The sequence below is a fragment of the Eubalaena glacialis genome, chromosome 1, assembly GCF_028564815.1.
Source record: "Eubalaena glacialis isolate mEubGla1 chromosome 1, mEubGla1.1.hap2.+ XY, whole genome shotgun sequence".
In the NCBI taxonomy this organism is placed as follows: domain Eukaryota; kingdom Metazoa; phylum Chordata; class Mammalia; order Artiodactyla; family Balaenidae; genus Eubalaena; species Eubalaena glacialis.
In genome coordinates, this window is record NC_083716.1 from 147,386,620 (window position 1) to 147,411,867 (window position 25,248).

Here is a 25,248-nt window from a genome sequence, read left to right on the forward strand (position 1 = left end):
AGAAGAACCTAGGGGCAAGACAGGAATAAAGATGCAGACCTACTAGGGAATGGACTTGAAGATACAGGGAGGAGGAAGGGTAAGCTGGACAAAGTGAGAGAGTGGCATGGACATATATACACTACCGAACGTAAAATAGATAGCTAGTGGGAAGCAGCCGCATAGCACAGCGAGGTCAGCTCGGTGCTTTGTGACCACCTAGAGGGGTGGGATAGGGAGGGTGGGAGGGAGGGAGATGCAAGAGAGAAGAGATATGGGGACATATGTATATGTATACCTGATTCACTTTGTTATAAAGCAGAAACTAACACACCATTGTTAAGCAATTATACTCTAATAAAGATGTTAAAAAAAAAAAGAAGTAGTTTTTTATCTTAATGAATTCTAATTTGTCAATATTTCTTCCACGGATCATTCTTTGGTGTTATATCGGAAAAAACATTACCAAACCCAAGGTCAACCAGATTTTCTCCTATGTTATCTTCCAGAAGTTTTATAGTTTTGCATTTTACATTTGGGTCTGTGATCTGTTTTGAGTTAATCTTTGTGAAAATCTTGTGGTCTGTGTCTGGATTCATTTTTCTACATGTGGATGTCCAGTTGTTCTAGCACCATTTGTTAAAAAGACTGTCTTTTCTTCATCGAATTGCCTTTGCTTCTTTGTTGAAGATCAGTTGACTTTATTTGTGTGGATCTACTTCTGGGCCCTGTATCTTTATTCCATTCTTCTATTTATCTATTCTTTGCCAATAACACACTGTCTTAAATACTGAAGCTTTATAGTTTTGAAGTTGAATAGTGTCAGTCCTCTGAATTTCTTTGTATTTAATATTGTCTTGAGTGTTCTGGACCTTTTGTCTTTCTATATAAACTTTAGAATCAGTTTGTGGATATTTACAGAATAATTTGCCAGGATTTTGACTGGAAATGCTTATAATGTATAAACAATTTGGGAAGAACTAACATCTTGATTATATTGAGTCTTTCTATTCAGGTACATGGAATATTTCTCCATATATTTAAAACTTCTTTGATTTCTTTCATCAGACTTTTGTACTTTTTCTCATATAGGTCTTGTATATATTTTGTTAGACTGACACTTAAGGATTTTACATATTATTGGTGCTAATATAAATGTATTGTGTTTTTATTTTCAAATTCTAATTATTCATTGTTGTTATACAAGAAAGCAGTTGAGTTTTGTATATTAACCTTGTATCCTACAACCTTGTTATAATTTCTTATTTGTTCCAGGAGGGTTTTTTTTTTCTTTTTGGTTATTATTGCTCTTGTTGATTCTTTGGAATTATCTATGTAGACAAGCATATAATTTGCAAAAAAGACAGTTTTATATCTTTCAAGTAAGTACACCTTTTATTTCCTTTTCTTGCCTTGTTGCATTATCTAGGACTTCCAGTATGCTGTCCAGTAGGAGTAGTGAGAAGGAACATTCTTGTCTTACTCCTGATCTTAGCAGGACAGCATCTGGTTTCTCACCATTAAGTATGATGCTAACTGTAGGTTTCTGTAGATATTCTTTATCAAGTTGAAGAAGTCCTCCTCTATTCCCAGTTTGCTGAGAATTTTTATCATCATAGGTGTTGGTTTTAGTCAAGTGCTTTTTCTGCATATATAGGTATGATTATATTATTTTTTTTACTTAGTCTGTTAACAGGATAGATTACATTAATTGATTGTCAAATATTGAACCCTCTTTGCATACCTGGAATAAATTATACTTGGCTATATGATATGTATAGCCAAGTATACTGTTGGATATTATTTGCTAATTTTTTTTATACATTGTTGGATATTATTTGCTAATAGTTTCTTGAGAGTTTTTGCGTACATGTTCCTGAGAGATATTGGACTTAGTCTTCTTTTTTCATAAGGTCTTTGTCTAGGTTTAGTGTTAGGATAATGCTGGCCTCATATAATGAGTTGGGAAATATGTCCTCTGCTTTGATTTTTAGAAATAGATTGTCAAGAATTGATATTATTTTTTCCTTGAATTTTTGGTAGAATTCAACCCATCTGGGCCTGATGTTTTCTGCTTTGGTAGGTTATTAATTATTGATTAAATTTCTTTAATAGATAATAGATCTATTCAGATTATAGATTTCTTCTTGGGTGAGTTTTAGGAGATTGTGTCTTTTAAGGACTTGGTCCATTCATCTAAGTTAACAAATTTGTGGGTATAGGCTTGTTCATAATATTATTTTATTATCCTTGGGGTCCATGGGGATCATTAGTGGTAGTGATGACCTCTCTTTCATTACTGATATTAGTGCTTTGTGTTTTCTCCCTCTCTCCCTGTCTCCCTCTCCCTCTCTCTCTATATATCTATATCTATATCTATACCTATATCTATATCTTTATATATCTTTTTCTCTCTCCCACTCTCTCTCTCTCTCCTCCCTCTCCCACCTCCCTCCTTTTCCTTAGTTAACCTGTCTAGAGGTTTATCGACTTTATTGAACTTTTCAAAGAACCAGCTTTTGGTTTCAGTTATTTTCTCTATTGATTTTCTGTTTCTAATTTTATTGCTTTCAAGTCTAATTTTCATTATTTTCATTGGGCTTACTTTGGATTTAATTTGATCTTCTTCTAGTATTCTATGGTGGAAGTTTAGGTTACTGATTTTAGATAATTATTCTTTTCGAATATGTGAATTCAGTGCCGTAAATTTCCCTCTAAACACTGCTTTTACTGCATCCCACAAATTTTAATAAGTTCCATTTTCATTCTGATTTAATTCAAAGTGTTTAATTTCTTTTGAGTTTTCTTCTTTGCCTATGTATTGTTTAGAAATGTTCTATTTAATCCTCTAGTATTTGGGGGTTCCCCAGCCATCTTTCTGTTTTTGATTTGTAGTTTAATTCCATTGTGTCTTGAGAGCATATTTTGTATAATTTCTATTCTTTTAGGTTTGTTAAGGTGTGTTTTACAGCCCAGAAATGTGGTCTGTCTTGGTGAATGTTCTGTATAATCTTGAGAAGAATGTGTATTCTGCTATTGTTGGATGAAGTATTCTATAAATGTCAATGATATTCAGTTGATTGGTGCTGCTGTTCAGTTCAACTATGTTCTTACTGACTTTCTGCCTACTGTATCTGTCCGTTACTGATAGAGGGGTGTTGAAGTCTCCAACTATAATAGCAGATTCATCTATTCTTTTTTTGCAGTTCTATCAGTTTTTGCCTCACATATTTTGATGCTGTATTGATAGGTGCTTGCATATCAAGGATTGCTATGTCTTCCTGGAAAATTGACCCCTTTATGGTTATGTAATGCCTCTCTTTATTCCTGATAATTTTCCTTGCTCTTACATCTGCTTTGTCTGGAATTAATATAACTATTCCAGGGTACTTTGATTACTGATAATATGATATATTTTTCTCTATGCCTTTACATTTAATCTGTCTGCATCTTTATACTTAAAGTAAGTTTCTTATAGATAACAGTTGGATTGTGTTTATTTATCCACCCTGACAGTCTGACAGTCTCAGTCCTTTAATTGCTATATTTATATCATTGACATTTAAAATGATTATTGCTATATTTGGATTAATATCTACCATATTTATTATTTTTTTGTTCACTGCCCTTGCTCTTTGTTCCACTTTTTTATTTCCTCTGTTTTTCCATTTCTCTAATTTTAATTGATCATTTCATATTATGCCATTTGTCTCCTCTTTTAGCATATCAGTTATTTTTTTTTTTACCTTTCTCAGTAGTTGCCCTACAGTCTGCAATGTAAATTTACAACTAATCCAAGTGACTTTCAGATAACACTATACCACGTCACACATAGTGCAAGTACCTTATAAATAGAGTATTCCCCATCCCTTAAGACACTGTTGTCATTAATTTCACTTACCCATAACCTATAACCACCAAATACATTGTTATTATAATTTTGAACAAATTATCTATTAATTATGAATAAGAAAAATAAAATATTTTATTTTACCTTCATGTATTCCTTTTCAAACAGTCCTTCTTTATGTAGATCCAAGTTTCTGAGTGTCAACACAAATAATCAGTAAACAATCTATAATAAGAAACAGAAGAGAGTTTTATTCAAGCCAAGCTGAGGACTATAGCCTGGGAGACACATATTCAAGAAGTACTTGAAATGTGTTCCGCCAGACTACAAAATGGAGGTAAAACCACAAAGTTACATAGTTGTTTGTCAAGAATTAGGATTGGAGCTGTCAAGAACTAAGGGTGCTTGATAAGCAAGGGTTATTTGGGGTCCAAAAATGGTTGCATATTTTACAAGGGGAGACCTTGAGACCGTAAGGTTGCAGCTGGCAGCTGCTAGCAGATGTTGTTGAAAATGGTTGGTGGTGTCCTTGAGTTTGGTACACTTCAGAAAATTCAAGTTCTCAGTGATGCAGGAACATGTCTGAAACCATATCCGTAATAGCCACCTGGCTCCATTTTGGATGCCTGAACCATAGTTACTCCATTTTTCTTTTTAAATGATCTTAAATATGTCATCATGAGCTATATTATTTTCTTTTCTCTGAAGAACTTCTTTTAACATTTTTGCAAGGCAGGTCTCTTGGTGACAAATTCCCACAGTTTTTGTTTCAGAAACTCTTTGTTTCTCAACTTTTGAAAGATAATTACACTAGATAGCAAATTTAGGTAGGTGGTATTTTTTTCTTTCAACACTCCACTCATTTTGCTGGAATGGTTTCTGAAAAAAAAAATCTGATGATAACACAACATTGCAAAGCAATTATACTCCAATAAAGATGTTAAAAAAAAAATCTGATGTAATTTTATCCTTGTTTCTCTCTAGGTAAGATGTTTCTCCACCTTCCATCCTCACCTCCAGCTTCTTTCAAGATTTTTCTTTGTGTTTAATTTCCTACAGTTTGAATATAGTATACCCAGTGTTGATTTTTTTTTTTTTTTTTTAATCTTTATCCTATGCCTGGTGTTCCCTGAGTATCCTGGATGTGTGATTTGGTTGTTTGTCATTAATTTTGGAAAAGTTTCACTCATGATTACTTCAAGCAGTTCTTCTGTTCCTTTCTCTCTTTTTTTTTTCCTTCTGGTATTCCCATTACATGCATGTGAAACCATTTGTAATTGTCCTTTAGTTCTTGGATATTCTGTTATATCTTTTTAATTCTTCTTTTTTCCTTATATTTTAGTTTTAGAGGTTTCTTTTGATGTTTTTTCAAGCTCAGTGATTCTTTCTTTGGCTCTGTCCAGTCTATTGAGGGACATTCTTCATTTTTGTTTCAGTGTTTTTGATTTCTATCATTTCCTTTTGATTCTTTCATAGAATTTCACTCTCTATGCTCATAATACACATCTTTGGTTGCATATTGTCTATTTTTTACATTAGAGAGCCTTCAGCATATTAATCATAGTTGTCTTAAATTCCCAGCGTGATAATGCCAAAATTTGTGCTATATCTGAGTCTGAATTGGATGCTTCTAACGTCTTTTCAAACTCTGTATTTTGTCTTTTAGTATGCCTTGTAATCTTTTGTTGAAAGCTGGATATGATGTATTGGGTATAAGGAATGGAGATAAATAGGCTTTTAGTGTGAGGTTTTGTATTTATCTAGCTAGGAGTTAGGCTATGTTTGCTACTGCTATAGGTGTTAAAGGCTAAAATTTTCCTCTGGTGTCCTTGTTTTTATTTTCCTTTTCCTTCCTTTTTTGGGGGGGATTACTTAGAGAATTCTTCCTAAATAAAATCTGGGACATACAGTTATTTCTGTTTTTATCTCCTTTAATTGTGCAAGAGACTTACTGATGATATGTCAAATTTTGAGGAGAGGGGAAGTGTTTTATAGTCCCGTGACTAGGTCTCAATCTTTTATTGAACCTGTGCCCCTGCGATAAGGTCTTCACAAATACTTCTCAGTTCGTCCTCCCCACTTAGGTAAAACAGGAAGGCTAGAGGGGGCTGGAGTTGAGTATTTTCCTCCCCCCCAGGTCCATTAGGCTCTGGTAAAATCCCAGTTGGTTAGGCTTTGGTAAAATAGTTTCCTTTGAGGGCAGACCTTTTTAAGAATTCTCTGGGTGTATTTCAAAATGGCTAGGTTTTCCTTCCCCTGCCGGAAGCATGAAGAGATGTTTGTCTTCACTGTGATAACCTGGTAGGTCTTCTGGAGGTGAAACTCGTGAAAATGTGGAATCTTTAACAGGGCTGCCCCCCGTCTCCCAGAGTTTTTAACTAAAAAGCTTGTCCATACTGAACCACCAGTAATTTGTCAATTTCAGTTCAAGTTTTCCTACCCTGCCACTGGCTCCAGTGGCAGTTTCTGCTCCTGGGCTGCTCCTCCAATAGTAATTTGTGATACTCTTTATCTACCTCTGTCTCTCCAATTTCTGGAGCAGTTATCTGCCCTATGACTACAATTCTCTGATGGATCTAAGAAACGTTGTTGATTTTCAGTTTGTCCAGTCTTGTTGTGAGGACTGAAGTGATACCTTCCAAGCTGCTTACATGCTGAAATGGGAGCCAGAAGTCACCCTGTTCTCTTTTGAGTACTAGGCAGCATGTCGAGCTAAAGCAACTTTTTAAAACCATTATCCCATGAAATCGATACTATTCATTCCATTCAGCCATCAAAGAATTATAAAATGACTCACAAAGTGGGGAAATACGGTGTTACTAGAGTTACTAGGAAAATGTGGTGTTCAGTGGGGACATTTCTGTTCCTCTACCTTCCACTGCAATAAACAGAAACATTATCCTTGACAACTGTGTGGTTGAGTTGTTGACAATATTGTCTTATTTCTATCAAACCTGATGAACTATGTGAACATAGCCCACAGGATTTTTCTAAAAAGGCTCAAATCCAACTCTAAAAAGTATACATTTTTCTTTTTGTGGGTCTTATTCATTCAAGAAAACATTGTCATTTTTGTGTAACTGTTGACTTCTAGGATGAGCTTTGTTTCCCTTAAGAGGTAAAAATTATCCTCAAGTGCAGATTCCATTTACTCTGTACTTGTATGCACCTTTAGATTGCTTTCCTTTTGGTAGACTCTGTGATACTGTAGGGACAAATGTCATTTTGCTTCCTCTGTTTTGATTATGGCAATGGCTGGTTGTCCTAGCATTTAGAATAGGAGGACCTCGTCTTTACTTCCATAATGCAAGCTCCTGCTTGTGCCTTCCTGGAAAGTCACTTTCTTCATCTAGGACACCACAGAGCTTTAATTGATGCCCTGTAGTAGCTCTCTCATTGATTACTGTAACTTTTGATAATCACCTCAAGCAATTTTCCCTTCACAGTTCTATTTGCAATGTGGTAGGCAGTTTGTATTACTCTTGGTGCCACTGTGCTCCCTCATCATTGATTTGCCTCTTGGGTTTAAAGATCTATTAATTGTCTCATTGCATATCCTATTTTTTCTTTTATTTTGACAGGACTTTCTCTGAGGTTCCATTATTACATTTTTAAATAGCTGTCCTACAGCCATTCTTTTTCTCAGATAATGAGTGATGCTGTTATTGAACTTTTACTGTGCCTTAACTTAATGAAATGAAGTAGTCTTCTCTATTCAGTTTTTTGTTTTGTTTCACTGTTTCTTTTTTTTTTTTTAAGTAGGAGGACATCTGAGTTAGGAATTCTGAGCTGTAGACTAGGCAGTCTGTTTATATGAGTAGGAAAATGATTCCTATTTATTGTTTGGATGAATAAAATTCAGAGGAATGGATTTTACTTTTAATATAGGGGAACATGGACAATCTTTTAAGCACTGTGATCATTTGGTACATGTTAAACATACCTTAAATTCTCAGACCACTCTAGTTGAATACTCTGTGATTTCCCCTGAAAGGAAATCCTGAAAGATAGTAAATTTTAAGACCATAAAAGAAGCATCATTCCTAAAGCTCAAATATCATTATTACTTTGTTTGCTTTTTATTTCTACCGCCGTAGTAGATTTGGAAAGAAATTTTCTATTCTTATAACTCCCCAGACATAAACACATGCAGACCCCAAACAAAAACGTTATTTTCGTACGTTGTTCTTTGAAAACAGTAGAGAATATTTTGTTGCTTTTGTTGTGTTGGTGGGAATGGGAATAGAGGACTTTTTGTTCTTTTTTCCAGTTTTCCTTAAGTTTTAGATTTTTTTTCCCTCCTCATCTTTATTGATTTAATTTAAAAATATATTTAATATATATTTTAATTAAAAATATATTTAATTTTAGCATGTTTCTAAAGCCAAATGTATACATAAAGTTAAATTCAGAGAAGTGTTACTCCGTCCTCAATACTTTCATCCTATGTCTTCTACCTCTTGTAGATAATGCACTTTCTTGTTTTCTAGTTTATCCTCCTTGTGTTTCTTTATACTTTCTCTTCTTTCTTACACAAAGAAGAGCATACTATCTAATCTCTTTGGCATTTTTTTAAACTTAATATTATTTCCTGGAAATTGCTCCACATAAGTTATTAAAGGTCTTCTTCATTTTTTTTTTACTTTTGCATAGTACTTTGCTGACTCTACACCATAGCTTATTTGAACAAACTCCTATGCTTGGCCATCTTGGTAGTTTCCAGTATTTTTCAATTACAAATGATTCTGCAGTAAATAAACCCTGGATCATATATTTTGATATTGTTGCAGGTATATCTTCAGGATAAATTCCTAGAAGTGTGATTGCTGGGTAAAAAGATAAATACATACAAGTTTTGTTAGATATTGCCAAATTCTCCTTCATGGGAGTGATGCCATCTTACATTTCCATCAACAAATTTATAAAAAGAGTGTATTGTCAAGCTTTTGAAATTTTTTACCATCTGGTCAAGACTTATGTCAACTCCTATGTTTTTTTTTTTCCCTAGGAGTTTTATGGTTTCAAGTTTTACATTCAAATCTTTAATTCATTTTGAGTTAATTTTTATATATGGTGTAAGAAAGTGGTCCATTTTCACTCTTTTGCAAGCTGCTGTCCAGTTTTCCCACCACCATTTATTGAAGAGACTGTCCTTTCCCCACTGTATATTCTTGGCTCCTTTGTTGTAAATTAATTGACCATATAGATGTAATTTTATTTCTGAGCTCTCTCTTTTTATAATATAGGTGGAGGTTTATTTCTGTGCTCTCCATTCTGTTCCATTGATCCGTGCATCGGTTTTTCTGCAAGTACCATACCGTTTTGCTTACAATATTTGGGTAATATAGTTAGAAATCAGGAAACATGATACCTCCAACTTTGTTCTTCTTTCTCAGGATTGCTTTGGCTATTTGGAGTCCTTTGTGGTTTCATATAAATTTTAGGATAGTTTGTTCTATTTCTGTGAAAAATACCGTTGGAATTTTGATAGAGATTGAATTGAATCTATAGATTGTTTTGGGTGGTATGGACTTTTTAATAATATTAATTCTTCCAGTCCATGAGCATGGAATATTTTTCCATTTATTTATGTCTTCTTCAATTTCTTTTATTAATGTCTAATAGTACATTATACAGGTCTTTCACCTCCTTGGTTAAAATTTTTCCTAGGTATTTTATTCTTGTTTATGCAATTGTAAATGGGATTTGCTTTCTTAATTTAATTTCTGATAGTACAAAGAACTAACATTTGATGTTGAAAGATCATAATTAAAAGCAAGGGATATCTTTTCATTTGTATCAAATTGATTTTTTTAAAGATTTATTTATTATTTTTTTTAATTTTATTTTTTGACTGCATCGGGTCTTAGTTGCGGCATGAGGGATCTTCATTGAGGCATGCGGGATCTTTCGTTGTGGCACACGGGCTTCTCTCTAGTTGTGGCGTGCGGGTTTTGTCTTCTCTAGTTGTGGCGTGAGTTTCAGAGCGTGTGGACTCTGTAGTTTGCAGCATGCAGGCTCTCTAGTTGAGGCGTGTGAGCTCAATAGCTGTGGCACACGGGCTTAGTTGCCCTGTGGCATGTGGGATCTTAGTTCCCTGACCAGGAATCAAACCCGCATCCCCTCTATTGGAAGGCGGATTCTTTACCACTGGGCCACCAGGGAAGTCCCTCAAATCTATTTTTGTGTCTATTAGTGTTTTATAGTTTTGTTTATAGGGATTTTGAACAACTCTTAAGTTTTTTTTTAAGTATTTTATATTTTTGTTGCTACTGTAGATGTTTTGTCATCTGTTGAATTCACTAAGTAGTTAACAGAAAATGCTATTGATTTATATATACTAATTTTATAGTTTGTAGCTTGATGAATTCTTTTATTATTTGAGTCTTTTTTTATCATTTATTTTCTAGTCAGTTTCAAATATAATATCATGTTATAAGTAAACACAGAGAGTTTTAGATCTTCTGTTCTAATATCATGACTCTCATTGTTTTCTCTAGTCTAGTGTATTGAATTCAGAAAAATATTAAATAGTAGTGAAGACAGTGAGCATTCTTCCCTTTTTCAAATCTCATTGAGAATGCCTCCAGAATTTCCCCATTAAGTAAGATTCTGGTTTTAAGATTGAGATATCTGTTAGTTTTTATTACTGCTATAACAAATTATCACAAACTTAGTGGCTTAAAACAACACCTTTATTATTTCACAGTTCTGGAGGTCAGAAGTCTGGAATGGATCTCACTGGAATAAAATTAAGTTCTCAGCAGGCTGCTTTATTCTGGAGGCTCTAGTGGAGAATCTGGTTGCTTGCCTTTTCCAGCTTCTAAAGACTGCTTGTGTTCTCTGGCTGGCAGTGTAGTTTCTTCAGATCTTGTCTGAAAGATTTCCCTGACCCACACTCTCTTGTACAGCTTTTTCACTTATAAGGAACCTAGAGATTACACTGGGGCCACCAAGATAATCCAGGGTCATTTTCCCGTTTGAAGATTCTTAATTTAATCACATATGCAAAATACCTTTAGGTTCTGAGAATTAAAGAATTATGGACCTTTTGAGGGAGTGGTATTCTCCCTGTCTCCCTGTGTGTGTGTGTGTGTGTGTGTGTGTGTGTGTGTGTGTCTGTGTGTGTGTAATTAATCATATTCAGGCTGTATCCATCCATTCCTGTTTTTGTCAACAGTTTGTGTTAGGAATTAATATTGAATTCTGTCAAAGGCTTTTTGAGTGTCATTGCAGATGATCATATTATATTTTTCTTTGAACCTATTGATATGGTGAATTATATCAATATATTTTTGAATACTGAACCATTTTTTCATTTGTAATATATACTCCAGTTTGTTATTTTCTTTCTTTCTTTCTCTTTTTGCTCTTTTTAATCTCATTGAGATATTATTATACTTGCTTTATAAAAATGATGTGGAAGTTTTCCTTGATTTTCTATGTTCTAAACAATTAATATAGCTTTGGGACCATCTGGTCACTAAAAGTTTGGTAGAATTTCTTTGTGAATCCAGCTGGACCTGATGCTTTGTTGTGAGGTATTTCTTTGAAAACTTTCTCTATTTTTTTCTATGGAGACTAATCTGTTCATACTAGGAATAATTTTGATAGACTATATTCTTAAGAGAAATGACTCATTCCTCCAGATGTTCAAATTTATTTATATTGGTTGGTGTATATCCTGTACAAAGAGTTATTTATCCTGTGTCATTTTTTATTTTTATATATGTGTGCTTTCTCTCTTCAGTTTTTTTTTTTTATAAATTTATTTATTTATTTATATTTTTATTTTCGGCTGTGTTGGGTCTTCGTTTCTGTGCGAGGGCTTTCTCCAGTTGCGGCAAGTGGGGGCCACTCTTCATCGCGGTGCGCGGGCCTCTCACTGTCGCGGCCTCTCCCGTTGCGTAGCACAGGCTCCAGACGCGCAGGCTCAGTAGTTGTGGCTCACGGGCCTAGTTGCTCCGCGGCATGTGGGATCTTCCCAGATCAGGGCTCGAACCCGTGTCCCCTGCATTGGCAGGCAGATTCCCAACCACTGCACCACCAGGGAAGCCCCTCTCTTCAGTTTTGTTTAAAATAATGGTTTGTTTATTTGGTTGACCAAAAAAAGACCCACAAAAAACAGGATTTTACTTTATTGTTTTTATGTTATCTACATTATTTACTTCTTTATGTTTACTTTGTGTTTATTTTAGTTCTTTTTCTAGGTTTTTAGATAGGGTGTTTAATTAATTTATCTTTATTCATATTGACATGCATGTTTAGGGTTATCAATTTTCCTCTGATATCTGCTTTAAATGGATCCCATAGATTCTGAACATGTAGTGTTTTTATTTATCATCATTTTATTTTAAAATTTTTATAGATTCTTTTTGTTTTTCCTCTTTCACCCAAGATGTGTTTGATGCAAGGTATTTTAATTTCCAGATAGGAAAGGCTTTTTGTTTTGTTTTTGTTTATTTTTAATTTCTAGTTATTTGCATTGTAAGCAGATTGCTGTTTATAATACTTCTACATTATAGAACCTACTGATGTTTTCTTTGTGTTATAATCTGTTATCAGTCCTTATGAATGCTCTATGTTCAATTAAGAAGAAGGTATATTCTCTGTTACCGGTGTGAATTGTTTGATGTATTTGTACTTATTGATTATACCTTGTAGGTTTTTTTTATCTTTCCTTATATTTTGTCTACCAAGCCTGACTTATATTGAAAATGGTTGTTAAATTCTCCTATTATTAGTGTGTTTCTTTTTCTCCTGTATCTTCTATATTTTTTCTATACATGGCTGTTGGTATAATTTGGTGCTATATCTTCATCGTAGAATGTAGCTTTTTAGCATTATAAAGTATCCTTATTTGTTTCTTCTAATCTTTTTGACTAATTTTACTTTGCCTGATATTAGGATTACAACATGTGCATTCTTACTGTTTTCAATTTCCTAAAAAATATTTTTCTATTCCTTTATATTTAGCCTTTTCAATCATCACACTTTAGGTATGTCTCATATTCAGCATCAGTGTGGAGTTGGGTTTTGCTTCCTGAGTCAATGTAAACATTAAATTTCTTATAATAAATGAATTAAGTTTATTCACATTTGTGGACTTATGTTTCATCTCATTTTGTCATATTATCTTAGATTGAGTTGTGGTATATATAATATCATATTTACTGTGTTTTTGGTGTATAGCTTTTACTTTTAAATATTTTTTGGTGCATTCTAATTTTAGGGTTTATCTTTGTATTAAAACTTTTTATAGTGCTCTTCACTCCCATTTTTCTAATCTAATTTATTATAATGTGTTATATCAGTTTTAAATGACTCCCAACTAAGGCCTTTAATTTTATTTTACCTTCCCATTTTTTCTCTCTCTTATCCTTTCATCTTTTAGGTGAATTCTTTCTACTTGTCAGAACATGTAGTGTTTATATATTATTCTACCCATGATCCCATTCTCATTGTAGTCTTAGCTTTACAGTTATATATATGAAATGCTTAAGGTCAGTTCTTTTGCCACAGTTTTACAAGTTGTCTTTGGTTGGATGAAGCTCAACATCCAGTAGATTCCTATGTAAAGTCACAGTGTACAGTATTTCCTGAATTTGGTAGACTAAAAACTATCTGAAGAACTGCTTAGCAGGATATAATATTCTTAGTTCACATTTTCTCTTTACTTTTCTTGAAAATTGCTACTCCAGTGTAGCCTTGATTTACATGTTGTTTTTGAGAAGTCTGTTGCCAGTTAATTTTTTGGTAGTTTTAAGTTATTTCATCTTTTTGCCTGAAAACCTGATTGTTTATCTTTAAAGTTTAATGGTTTTACTAGTATGTGTCTTGGAGTTGATTGTTCTGGGTCAGATTTCCAGGGTACCTGATGGGTCCTTTAAATGTATTGATTCCAATCTTCTTTTCTTTTTGGAAAGGTTTTTTGGGGGGTTATATTTGTAAACATTAGCTTTTTCCAGTGTATTGACTTCTTTTTTCCCAAGTATATCTAATATGTGTGTTGGACATCTCTGCCTATGTTCCTACTTTCTCTGACCCATTTTACTTCCTTGTTTCATCTTATTTCTCTTTGTTTTTTCCCCCCTACTTTCCTTCAGTACCCTATATTATGTTTTAATTTGAATTTGTTCTTTCTTGGGCATCTTGTAATTCGGTATTCATTTTTAAATGATTTTTTTCCTTCTGTGTTCTTCCTGAGTTCAGTGAATTCTCATTTTATGTCTTCTTGTTTTAAATCCATTGTGGTCTTAGTTTTTGTATTTCTGATTCAAGTTAGGTTGGTTTTTTTTAGTATCTTTCAATGTTTATTTGAGGATATTTACTGCAGTTTCGCGTGTTGAATGACTATTTTTCTATCAGTACTTTGTTTCTGGTTGTTTAGAGGAAATTTCTTACCAGCAGAAAATCTTTCACACTTTCTGATTTTTTGTTGTAGTTTTGAATGGATGTAGTCTGCTTTATTTCTGTTTTCATTCATTTCTTGAACACAGTTCCTATTTCAAAAATGTCCTCTTCTGTGAGTACTGCCATCTTTTGTGACGTGTCATTTATGGACCTTATTGCTTGTAGTGGTGGTGGGGAAAGATTGGTGTGCCTTTTTTTTTTTTTTTAATGTGGACCATTTTTTTTAAGTCTTTATTGAATTTGTTACAATATTGCTTGTTTTGTGTATTGGTTTTTTGGCCGCAAGACATGTGGGATCTTAGCTCCCTGACCAGGGATCGAACGCGCACCCCCTGCATTGGAAGGAGAAGTCTTAACCACTGGACCGCCAGGGAAGCCCGAGGTGTGTCTTATTTCACCTTTGTTTGTATAGGATTCTTAATTTCCTCCACTATTTCCTTCCTTTCCTTCACTGTGTCATCTCTATAGACTACCAGCCTTCCCCTCTATATATGATTATCCTCCAAAGGTATGCTTCTCCAAGACTGCCACTTCCAGTCCTGCACACTTTCAAGGCCCTCCTCTGTATGTGTGCTAGGACTACCAATTTCTGACCTGTATTGTGTGTTTTGAAGTTTGGTGAACTTACTTTTTCTGGAAAAGATTTGTCTGTGATTCATCTAAGTGTTTAACTCCTCTGTAGTCTTTTTTTTTTTTTTTTTAATTGAAGTATAGTTGATTTACAATGTTGTGTTAGTTTTAGGTGTATGGAAAAGTGATTCAGTTATACATATGTGTATATATATATATTTTTCAGATTCTTTTCCTTTATAGGTTATTACAACATATTGAGTATAGTTCCCTGTGCTATATCCTTGTTGTTTATCTATTTTATATATAGTAGTGTGTACCTGTTAATCCCAAAATCCTAATTCATCCCTCCCCGCCCCTTTCCCCTTTGGTAACTATAAGTTGTTTTCTGTGTCTGTGGGTGTATTTCTGTATTATATATAAACTCATTTGTATCCTTTTTATTTAGATTCCACATATAAGTAATATCATATGATATTTGTCTTTGTCTGGCTTACTTCACTTAGTATGATAATTTCTGTAGTAATTTTTATCAAACTCTTTTAGGATGCCTCTCCTCTACTTTCCACACCCAGTAAATTGCATCTGAAGGAGGTCAGCAGGTAGTCTGTTAGAATGTTTTTCTACTTACTTGTGATCTGAAGGGGTGTGTGTGTGTGTGTGTGTGTTCTCTTTATCCAGTAATGGTGAACACAAGGGTAATGTGTGGTTTGTTTTACTCTTATTATTTTTAGGGAGGTAATGGTGGTAGGAGAAATTCAGAGTCAGGCAACTGCCAGTGTTCTCCAAACCTGAAAGTCAAGATAGGCTTTTTTTTTTTAATGCAACTTTCAGGTCTTATAAATTTGAGTCTCTAACAAGAAGAGCTCTCACATGGGTTAACTGTAAACATAATTTTGGCCTAAAAGACAGAGAAATTTAATTTTAGTCTTGGCCATTCTGTATTTTTTTTGCTGTGTGCCCATTAGAAAGTCACCTAACATTTTTGAGCATCAGTGTACTTCTCTATAAATTGAAGGTAGCAGATAAGACCTTCAAATGTTTGCTGATATTGCTTTCATCTCTAAGCATTCACAAATATGTATCAACATATCATTCTTAGTACTCTAAGAAATTTGGAGAAGCTAGAATCCCTTTTATTCTGAGACTTATACTGCATTTTAAATCTCTATTGAATAATGTTTTCTGGTAACAGGAAACGAGCACAATACTAAAAGCATTCCATTTTGATATAATGTCACTCTCAAGGATATTTCTTCTCAAGAATGTAATATGTCAGTATATCTGTGCTCTTATCTCTTTATCCATAGAAAAATCTCTCTATCCTACAGAAGCAACTGAACAGCATATTTAAAATATAATTTCATATTGCTATTTTAGCTTTAGTGGATGATTTTAGTTTTATTATCTATTGAACAATTTAAAATGGTATAAATCAAAATAAGACATTAAGAGGCATTTTATTTTATTTTTTTAATATTTATTTATTTTCTTTATTTTTTTGGCTGTGTCGGGTCTTAGTTGCGGCATGTGGGATCTTTCATTGTGGTGCACGGTCTCTTTGTTGCAGCACTTGGACTTCTCTCTAGTTATGGCGTGCGGGCTCCAGAACACGTGGGCTCTATAGTTTGTGGCATGCGGGCTCTCTAGATGAGGTGCACGGGCTCAGTAGTTGTGGCATGCGGGCTTAGTTGCCCCGCGGCGTGTGGGATCCTCATTCCATGACCAGGGATTGAACCTGCATCTGCTGCATTGGAAGGCGGATATACTATTGGACCACCAGGGAAGTCCCAAGGGGCATTTTAATAGCTCAGTTTTATTTTATTGAGAATTAGAAGGAAAAAGTTTGTATATCTCAATCAGAGGCCCCCATTAGTTATAAATTCTAAACTAATATACATATTTTTTGTCAAATAAGACATAAATTACCTCAGGCTACTTTGTCCACGAAGGGAGTTTAGAAAAGGAAACTCATAATCCTCCAGCTAAAATTTCTCAGTAATCCTTAATATTTTTCTTGGTAATTTTAAATTATTTATTAAATTTTCAAAATTGTCTTCCAGAAAAAAATTTTAAAACTCACCTTTTTTTCAAATGTCTTCATTTGCTGAATCATATATATAGTAGGCAGCTTACTTTTAGTCTTGTTTCTAAAGCAGCCAGGGATTTCACGTAAACCTTGGTACGTGCATGTTTTCCTTTTTCAAGTTATTATTCTTTTTTTCTCAGATATTCCTATTAGGTTGCCTTATGGCAGAAAAATGCTACCACTTTGCAATCAAAATCATTTAAATAAATAGCATATATTATATCTGATTTCCCAAATCTATTCTCTTTTAAGCCTATCTAGGTTCTGGTTCTTTTCTCTTCATTTCACCATTCACATTTTATTCCCTGGTGTTATTTTCATGGTGTGATCTTGCAATCATTCTCTAAGTTAGAATATGTAAGCTCTAGAAGCAACTGTTCCCTTGTTATTATGCTATAATTTGGGTAAGCTGCTACCATATGGATAGCAGTATTTTTGCTAAATAGTTGGAATAACTGTACTTTTGAATGACCCACAGTTTTATAAAGGTTGCTAAAGTACTTTCTTAGTTAGTTGCAATTTTACTTCTATAAAAATAACTTTTTAACTGTAAAGCACATTTTGCAAGTACTAAATTCTATAAACAAATATTACATAATTTAGAACAAGTATAATGGAAATGAAAATTCTTTCACTATTCAAAACTTTACTCATCCATTTTTAATTACTTCTAACCAGTATTTTTTTCCATGTGTAGGGCAGATTTAGCTCTGTAGGAATTTGCTTATTTATAGATTAGATCATTATGTGCTTTCACAAAGCTTTTTGTCAAAGAACTTTTTAAGTTTCTGGTTAAAGATGGCAACTGAACATAATCATTTATTACTGCTGTATTCTGGAACCCCACTTAAATAACAGTAAAGGAATAAAAAAGGCATGAACTCTCAAGGACAAATGTAATAGAAAGGATATAATAGCTAAAAAGAAATGTCAACGAATTTTGGGAGCTGGAAAGTAGATGAATGAGTGGTAGTTTACCTAGCAGAGTAGAAAAAGCTGAATGCTCCCCTTCAGTTGGAAGATCTGCAAGAAGCAAATCAGTTTACATGACACAGCTGTACCAGACACAAACCCATTTGCCTATCACATTTTTGCCTCTTTCACAGCACATAGAAAGATATTTCACTGTCCTCTTTGCACTTATATTGGAGCCATTTGACTGAGATCTGACCGATGCAATGTGGACAGAAGTAACATAAGCCATATCTAGGGTAAAATCATAAATCACTTTGGGCCATCCTCCTGCTCTCTCTACCTTTCTACCTAATGGTGAACTTGGAAGCCATGTATTCTAGATGGTGAATTTTTAAGATGGATACAAACTGGGTCCTTAAGTCTTCAGGTAGAAAAGAGCCTTCTAAGAGGGCTGAATAACCTGCATCAAAGTCTTTGTGAAGGGAAAATGAACACTTATTTTGTTAAACCATTGAGATTTCAGGGTTTATTTGTTACCATAGTATAGCCTATTCTGTTCTAGTACAAGGTTCTTGGAAGGTTTAAGAATTATAGCTGGGACTTCCCTGGTGGCGCAGTGGTTGAGAGTCTGCCTGCCAATGCAGGGGACACGGGTTTGGTCCCTGGTCCGGGAAGATCCCGCATGCCGCGGAGCAACTAAGCCCGTGCACCACAAAGCCACCGCAATGAGAGGCCCGCGCACCGCAACGAAGAGTAGCCCCTGCTCGCCGCAACTAGAGAAAGCCCGCGCACAGCAATGAAGACCCAACGCAGCCAAAAATAAAAAATAAATAAATTAAAAAAAAAAAAAAAGAATTATAGCTAGTAGTAAGCAACTCTGATGAAAAATGTGTTCAGTGTGCCTAAAAATTACTCCCTTACCTGCAGAACATAGTGTGTGAAACATCATCCTGTGAACGTGCAGGTTAAGTGAAAATCCGTCCATAGTTTGTGAAAGTGTCCTGACAGCTCTTTCTCCAATCAGTTTTCATAAAGCTGACAGCCAGCTCTATACACATAGTGCAAGAGATAGGAGAATTCTTATCTTAGGAAAAAGGTGAACTAAAGAATAAAGATTGATGGAGACCAACATTTGAGGGTCTCCAATAAAATGGTCTGAGTTCCGCATAATCAGCCAACAGAAATATTTACCATTTGATGAGACCCACCTGTGATCAAAGAGCTTCCAATCTGTGCTTGTGGTACTTCATTCATTCTAATCCATAAGAGCAAAGGATCATGAAAGTAAAAAAAAGGTTACATTTAATATTGTCAAAGATATTAAATATTCATTCATGAAATAAAAGCAGGGTAATATTAAAAATAAATAAGTAGGAAATAAGAAAGAAATATTGGACATTAAAAATTTGCAAAATATGTTTGCAAAATAATAAGTTTGAAGATAATCTTGAGGAAATCTCTTTGAAAGAAAAGAATACTGAAAATAGGGGGAAAATCAGAATTATATAGGTTAAACAAGAAAGACAAATGTGTTTAATGTTGATGTTTCCAAAATAGGAGGTCCTTCCTATAAAATGCAGTACATGAAAATATATATCAAATTGACCGATGAGCTAAATATCAAATTGGAAATATAAAACTTTTCTAGAAGAAAAAATATGAGAGCACAACTTATGGCATTGGGATAGGGGAAAAAATCTTGTTTGTGGTACAAAAAGCACAAACTATAAAGGGAAAGACTGAAAAACAAACTAAAATGTTATGTACCACAAAAAGACACTATAAACAAAATTAAAAGTAAAATTATGGGAAAAGTTATTTGTAGCATATAGAGAAAACAACAGATTACTATAAAGAATCTGTATTTCTCTCTATATGTCTATTTACTGTCATCATCATCTGTTTGTGTGTACTTATGAAATTCAATAAGAAAAAGGCAGCCGAATGGAAAGATAGATGTATTAGTTTCCTACAGGTTCTGTAACAAATTACAGCAAACTAAGAGGCTTAAAATAATGCAAATGTATTATCTTATAGTTTTGGAGGTCAGAAGCCTAAAAGTTAAGAAATCTTGAAATGAAAACATTATTCTGTGTTTTTTTTTTTTTTTTTCTTTTCCTGAAGGTTCTAGGGGGGAATCCGTTTTCTTGCATTTTTCAGTTTCTAGAGGCTGCCCACATTCCTTGGGTCATGTATTATCCCAGCCTCTGATTCTGTTATCATATCTACTTCTCTGTCTGTGGCCCCTTTGCCTCCCTCTTAGACAGACCCTTATAATTACACTGGGCCCACCTGAATAATCCAGGATCATCTCTTCCTCTCAAAATCCTTAACAGTCACATCTGCAAAGTTTATGTTGGCACGTAAGGTAACATATTCACAGCTTTCAGGGATTAGGATGTGGACATTTTTGGGGCACCATTAGTCCACCTACCATAATGGACAAACAATATGAATGATTAATTCATAGGATAGGAAATCTGAGTAATCACTAATGATTTGAGAAAAATATGAATAAAGCTCAGTGGCTACCTGAAAAACCAAGTGCACTTTCTCAATATTTTGGAAAAAATAAGTCTGATAAAACCAAGAATTTTGAGCATGTAGGAAAGGGAAAATACCACAATACCTATTATATTTGTTTACATGACCGTTTATGGTCTAACTCCAGGCAAAAATACTCAGGAAATCTCTCACACATGTGTAACAACATAGAGACATGTAAAAGAAGGTTTAATACATAATCCTGTGGAATCATGAGAAATTAAGCACAACCAAAAAGTGTACTAATGGGAAAATGAATACATAAATTGCTCTGTATTCACATGGGGATATTACTCACTAATAAAAATGAATGTACATTATCTGCATTTATCAACGTGGATAGATCTAGAAGTCATAATATTAAGTGAGGAAAATAATTTCCACAGTAATATGTATAACAAAATAATATTTAGGTAAAACTTGTAAAAACATGCAAGACAATGAATGCTATTTATGAAGATGTACATATTTAGTTAAAGTATAAAAATGTGGTGGAGCATAATAAAAATCAATTCCAGGATAGTGGCTGTGTCTGGGGAAGAGAGATGGAACTGGGATTGCAAAAGACATAGGGAATTCACCTGAATTTATAATTTTTTATTTATTTAATGAGATCTGAAGTAAATGTTAGCCTTTGCTAGTAAAGTATGGGAGTGTTTATTACATTCCTCTACTTTTCTGAATGTTTGAGATATTTAATACTATTTTAAAGTGGATATTGAAGTGTTAATGAAATGAGGGTATTTTTCTGTTGATTTTTATCTTTTAAGAGCTCTGTCCTTATTTTGTATGTAAAGAGATTCCCTTACATTTCCAGAGGAAGTAACAATAACTAGAGTTATTTTTTTTTGCCCTCTCTTTTTTTTTTTTTTTTTAACATCTTTATTGGAGTATAATTGCTTTACAATGGTGTGTTAGTTTCTGCTTTATAACAAAGTGAATCAGTTATACATAGAGTTATTTTTGGTTTCAAAGATTTCCTTTACAGTTGAATACTTGTGAAGTAATTTACAAATGACAACGTACTCCATAAATCTCAAGGAGATTTAATTACCATAGCTTCTCTTTTTTTTAAAGATAAATCAGCACTATATGTCTGTTTTATTAAAAAGGCATACCACCTTCTGTGGAAAGATTGAGTCCCAATTCTGTGTATAGGCAGGAATGTTTGTTTTGGACTTTAGTTTATAAGGTGATTCTACTTGAACTGAAGGGTACCGTAACTCTGGGGAGCTAAGTAGATCACATTTTATTTATTTTTTTTTTCTTTTTTCTGCAAATAATGAAACTAAGTAGCCATGAGACTAAGGTCGTGCTAATGTGTTGTGATGCAAATTTCAGGACACATATTTCTGATTCACCATTTAGTGCTTATTCCACTATTTCGGTAAAAAGAAATCTCAGTGATCACATTAGACCAGGGCCCTATGTCATACCTTTTATTATTATTTTTTTTTTAACCAAGGAGGCAAGTTAATAAAAATAACTTTAAAAATAAGTAAATATGTAATCAGTGGAACATATGCCCTTCCTAATTCCAAGAATTAGGAGCCCTTTTCAAAATTACAAAAGCCTTGATTAATCCCTGCAACTCCATGCAAGTACTTGTACTGTTGGAGTCTTACCCCTTCTTCTGGTCCAATAGGAAAAGTCAGTTCGGGAAAGATGAGAGTGACAGCTAGGAAATGGTAAGAACCAAACCACTACTTCTGTAGACAGAGAACTGTATAGTATGGGATCTTCTTTAGGAAAGGAAGAAGAAAATCCTTCTGAGAAATTAAAACTCCTTATCTAAAAACATACACAAATTAAAAACTTTATTAAAGTTCTGTTTTTGTTTGCCAGGGCTACCTTAACAAAGTACCACAGACTGTAACTTAAACAATAGAAATTAACTTTGTCACAGTTCTGGAGGCTAGATCAAGTGTCAGCAGGGTTGGTTTATTCTAAGGCCTCTCTTTGGCTTGTAGATCATTGTCTTCTCTCCAAGCCTTCTCATACTCTTCCTCTGTGTGTGTCTGTGTCCTAATCTGTTCTTATAAGGACACCAGTCGTACTGGATTAGGAGCCACCCTAGTGACCACATTTAAAAGACTATCTTCACGTACAGATACATTCTGAAGTACTGGAAGTTAGGACTTTGACATATGAATTTGAGAGGGGCATAACTCAGCCAATAATAATTTCTGAAATGTCAAAACCTAGAAACTTGTTGATTAACAGCTTTCTGTTATATCATAAACCAAAAATTGGTGGGCCTTCTCTCTTTCCTCCTCACCGTACAGTGATGATACATTATGATTTATGTGGGGCATTTTCAGGAGAGGTTCTTCCTATTTTGTCTTGATCCCAGGCCCCCCAAATATCTAATTGGAGTGAATAATGGTAATGAGGTATACATTGCTTTTTTCATTTTGAAGAGGATAATATGATCTGAATAGACTTTTAAAAAATATTGGACCAAAGGTTTATCTTATATCATTGTGAAATTTGAAAGCCATACTAATCCTCTATGGCTTCATGATGAATATCAGTATGGAAATCTCACTATATTTTACTCATCACTGGCCAAATATGAACATATATCATTCTCCCCTGCACACTGTCTACTATAATCCATTTCTGTTGGTGGCTCCCTTAATCTACATACTTTCCCAAGTCAGAAATTTGGAAACATTTTAATACTTCTCTCTTTTTAAACACATACAAAGGAACTATTGCCAAACCCTGTGTATTATTCCACCAAGTTTCATAGGCTCAATTTTGGAAGTCAGTGTTTGAACACTGACCCTTTCTTTGATTTACATTCCTGTCAAAATTATCCTTTTCTTCCCCAAAGTAATGGATGCCTTTGACTGAATAAGGGAAATACTAACAACGACAAAGTGAAAAAAAGAAAAAAATGCCAATAATACTTAAAATATTGTCTCCCTACATGAGTCTGATTTTCTGCCTTTAAAATTATTTAATGCTCAATTAAATCCAAATTCCTTAGCCTTTCCAGAAATCCCTTTTGAAGAACTACATACCTAATATTTATCCACATTCCTCTTTGAACTTTATGTGTCATAAATGGACACATTTATGACAATTGACAAGTTGGCTTTTACTTTCCCCCATTGGTGTGCTTGTGAATATTTGACCACCAGTTTTGGGGGTTGAAGGGGTCAGGGTAGGGTAAAGGGACTTGATTTATGGCATTTGCTAGTTTCTATAGTGTAAATACTTCCACCATGGCTAATTTTAAGCTACTTACATGAAATCAACGGGCTTGCAAAATTCCTGAAAATTTTACAGTTGGTCCTTGTTAAACAGTAAATCCAGCTCTAGCATACCACTGGTTCCTATACCCACAAATTTTATCTCAGGGCTTCAAATATGCTACTTCCTTGAGTTAAAATAGTCTTCTTTTCGTGCCTGAGAAGTTCCCATTAATCTTTTAACATGCAGCTCAGATGTCCTTCTGTCTTAGAACCCGCCTCACCCCTACCCCCAGCTTTCCCAGGTGGTCTATCACTGCCTCATCAGTTTTTCTCCTCATCATTGTAAGTGCTTTTATGTTGAATTCATCACATTATCATGTTATCTTATCTTTTTATTTATCTGTTTTCCAATTACATTGTTAGTATTTGAAAGCACTTCAGTTTTGCAGATGAGGAAATTGATGCACAGAGCCTAACAGTATGGAGAAACATAATATCACATTTATTTATTTTTTAATTGCTCAGTATTTAAAAGAATGGACAGAATAATACTCGAAAGCTTACACTTACCTTTCTTTGACCTTAGACAAATGATTTAGCCTTCCTGACCTTAAGTATTGTCATATACAAATGGACATAATAATATGTATACTCACGAGACTGTTGTAAGAAAGTGCCTGTGAAGTACAGGACAGTGTGTGACACCTAGGAACCACTGAACGAAAGGTAACTATAGGCTGTATCAGAGGTGAAAGCACATGAGAAGAACCTCCATTATTTCTGATGATGCTTTGGACAAGGTACAATGTGGACTCACCTTACACATGTGTCTTGCGAGAGTGAAATAACTTCACAGTTTCAGACGAAATAGAGCATTCATTCTTAAATGTATGTCCTTCAATATTTTATCATGATGCCTCTAACATTTAAAAAAAATTCTCCTACTTGAACTCTATCCCAGATTTCAGGTTTTTTCTTTTCATCCAGAATAGGCACTTTATAATGTTGGTTGTACCCATTTAGTCTATGGCCTACTGTTTTCTGTTTCTATTCCTTCAGGCTTTGCACGCAAGATTCCTTGCCTGTGACCATCCAGTCCTGCATCATGCCGAAAGACTGTGAAACCACCGAGTGGTCCTCCTGGAGCCCCTGCTCCAAGACGTGCCATTCAGGGAGCCTCTCGCCAGGATTTAGGAGCAGGAGCCGGAACGTGAAGCACATTGCTGTTGGAGGTGGAGAGGATTGCCCTGAACTTCTCGAGAAAGAGGCCTGCATAGTTAAAGGAGAACTTTTGCACTCATGTCCCAGGTATTGTGTATTCTTTGGCATGAGTGTTCAGTTGTTCTCTATAATCTCATTTTATGTGGTATAGAGATGTTAACAATAACTGTAGCTGTGACTTATTACTCAGTGCAGAGTTTCATATTAGGCAGTAAAGCCTAGGGGGGTAAGAGCATGGGCTGTGTTGATTGCCTGGGCTCCAATCCTATTTCTAATTATGTGATTGTTATGACTTTCTAATTTATGTGAATTTTGGCAAGTGACTTAAATCTAGTGCCTCAGTTTACTTTTCTACTAGCAGTACTTACTTCGTCCAGCACCAGCCACATCATAAATGCTTAATAACCATTAGTTATCATTACCTGACATGTCACACCTAATTTTTATGACAACCTAAGAAGCCA

At 34.4% G+C, this 25,248-nt stretch overlaps 1 protein-coding gene across 1 annotated transcript in view; it reads left to right on the forward strand.

The window, feature by feature from the left end:
- THSD7B (thrombospondin type 1 domain containing 7B) overlaps positions 1-25,248 on the forward strand; it is a 787,061-nt gene that overhangs the window by 195,603 nt on the left and 566,210 nt on the right. The window contains exon 3 of the mRNA XM_061199619.1: positions 24,623-24,871. Coding sequence (XP_061055602.1) covers positions 24,623-24,871 — 249 coding nt within the window. The remainder of the gene's footprint in view (positions 1-24,622; positions 24,872-25,248) is intronic.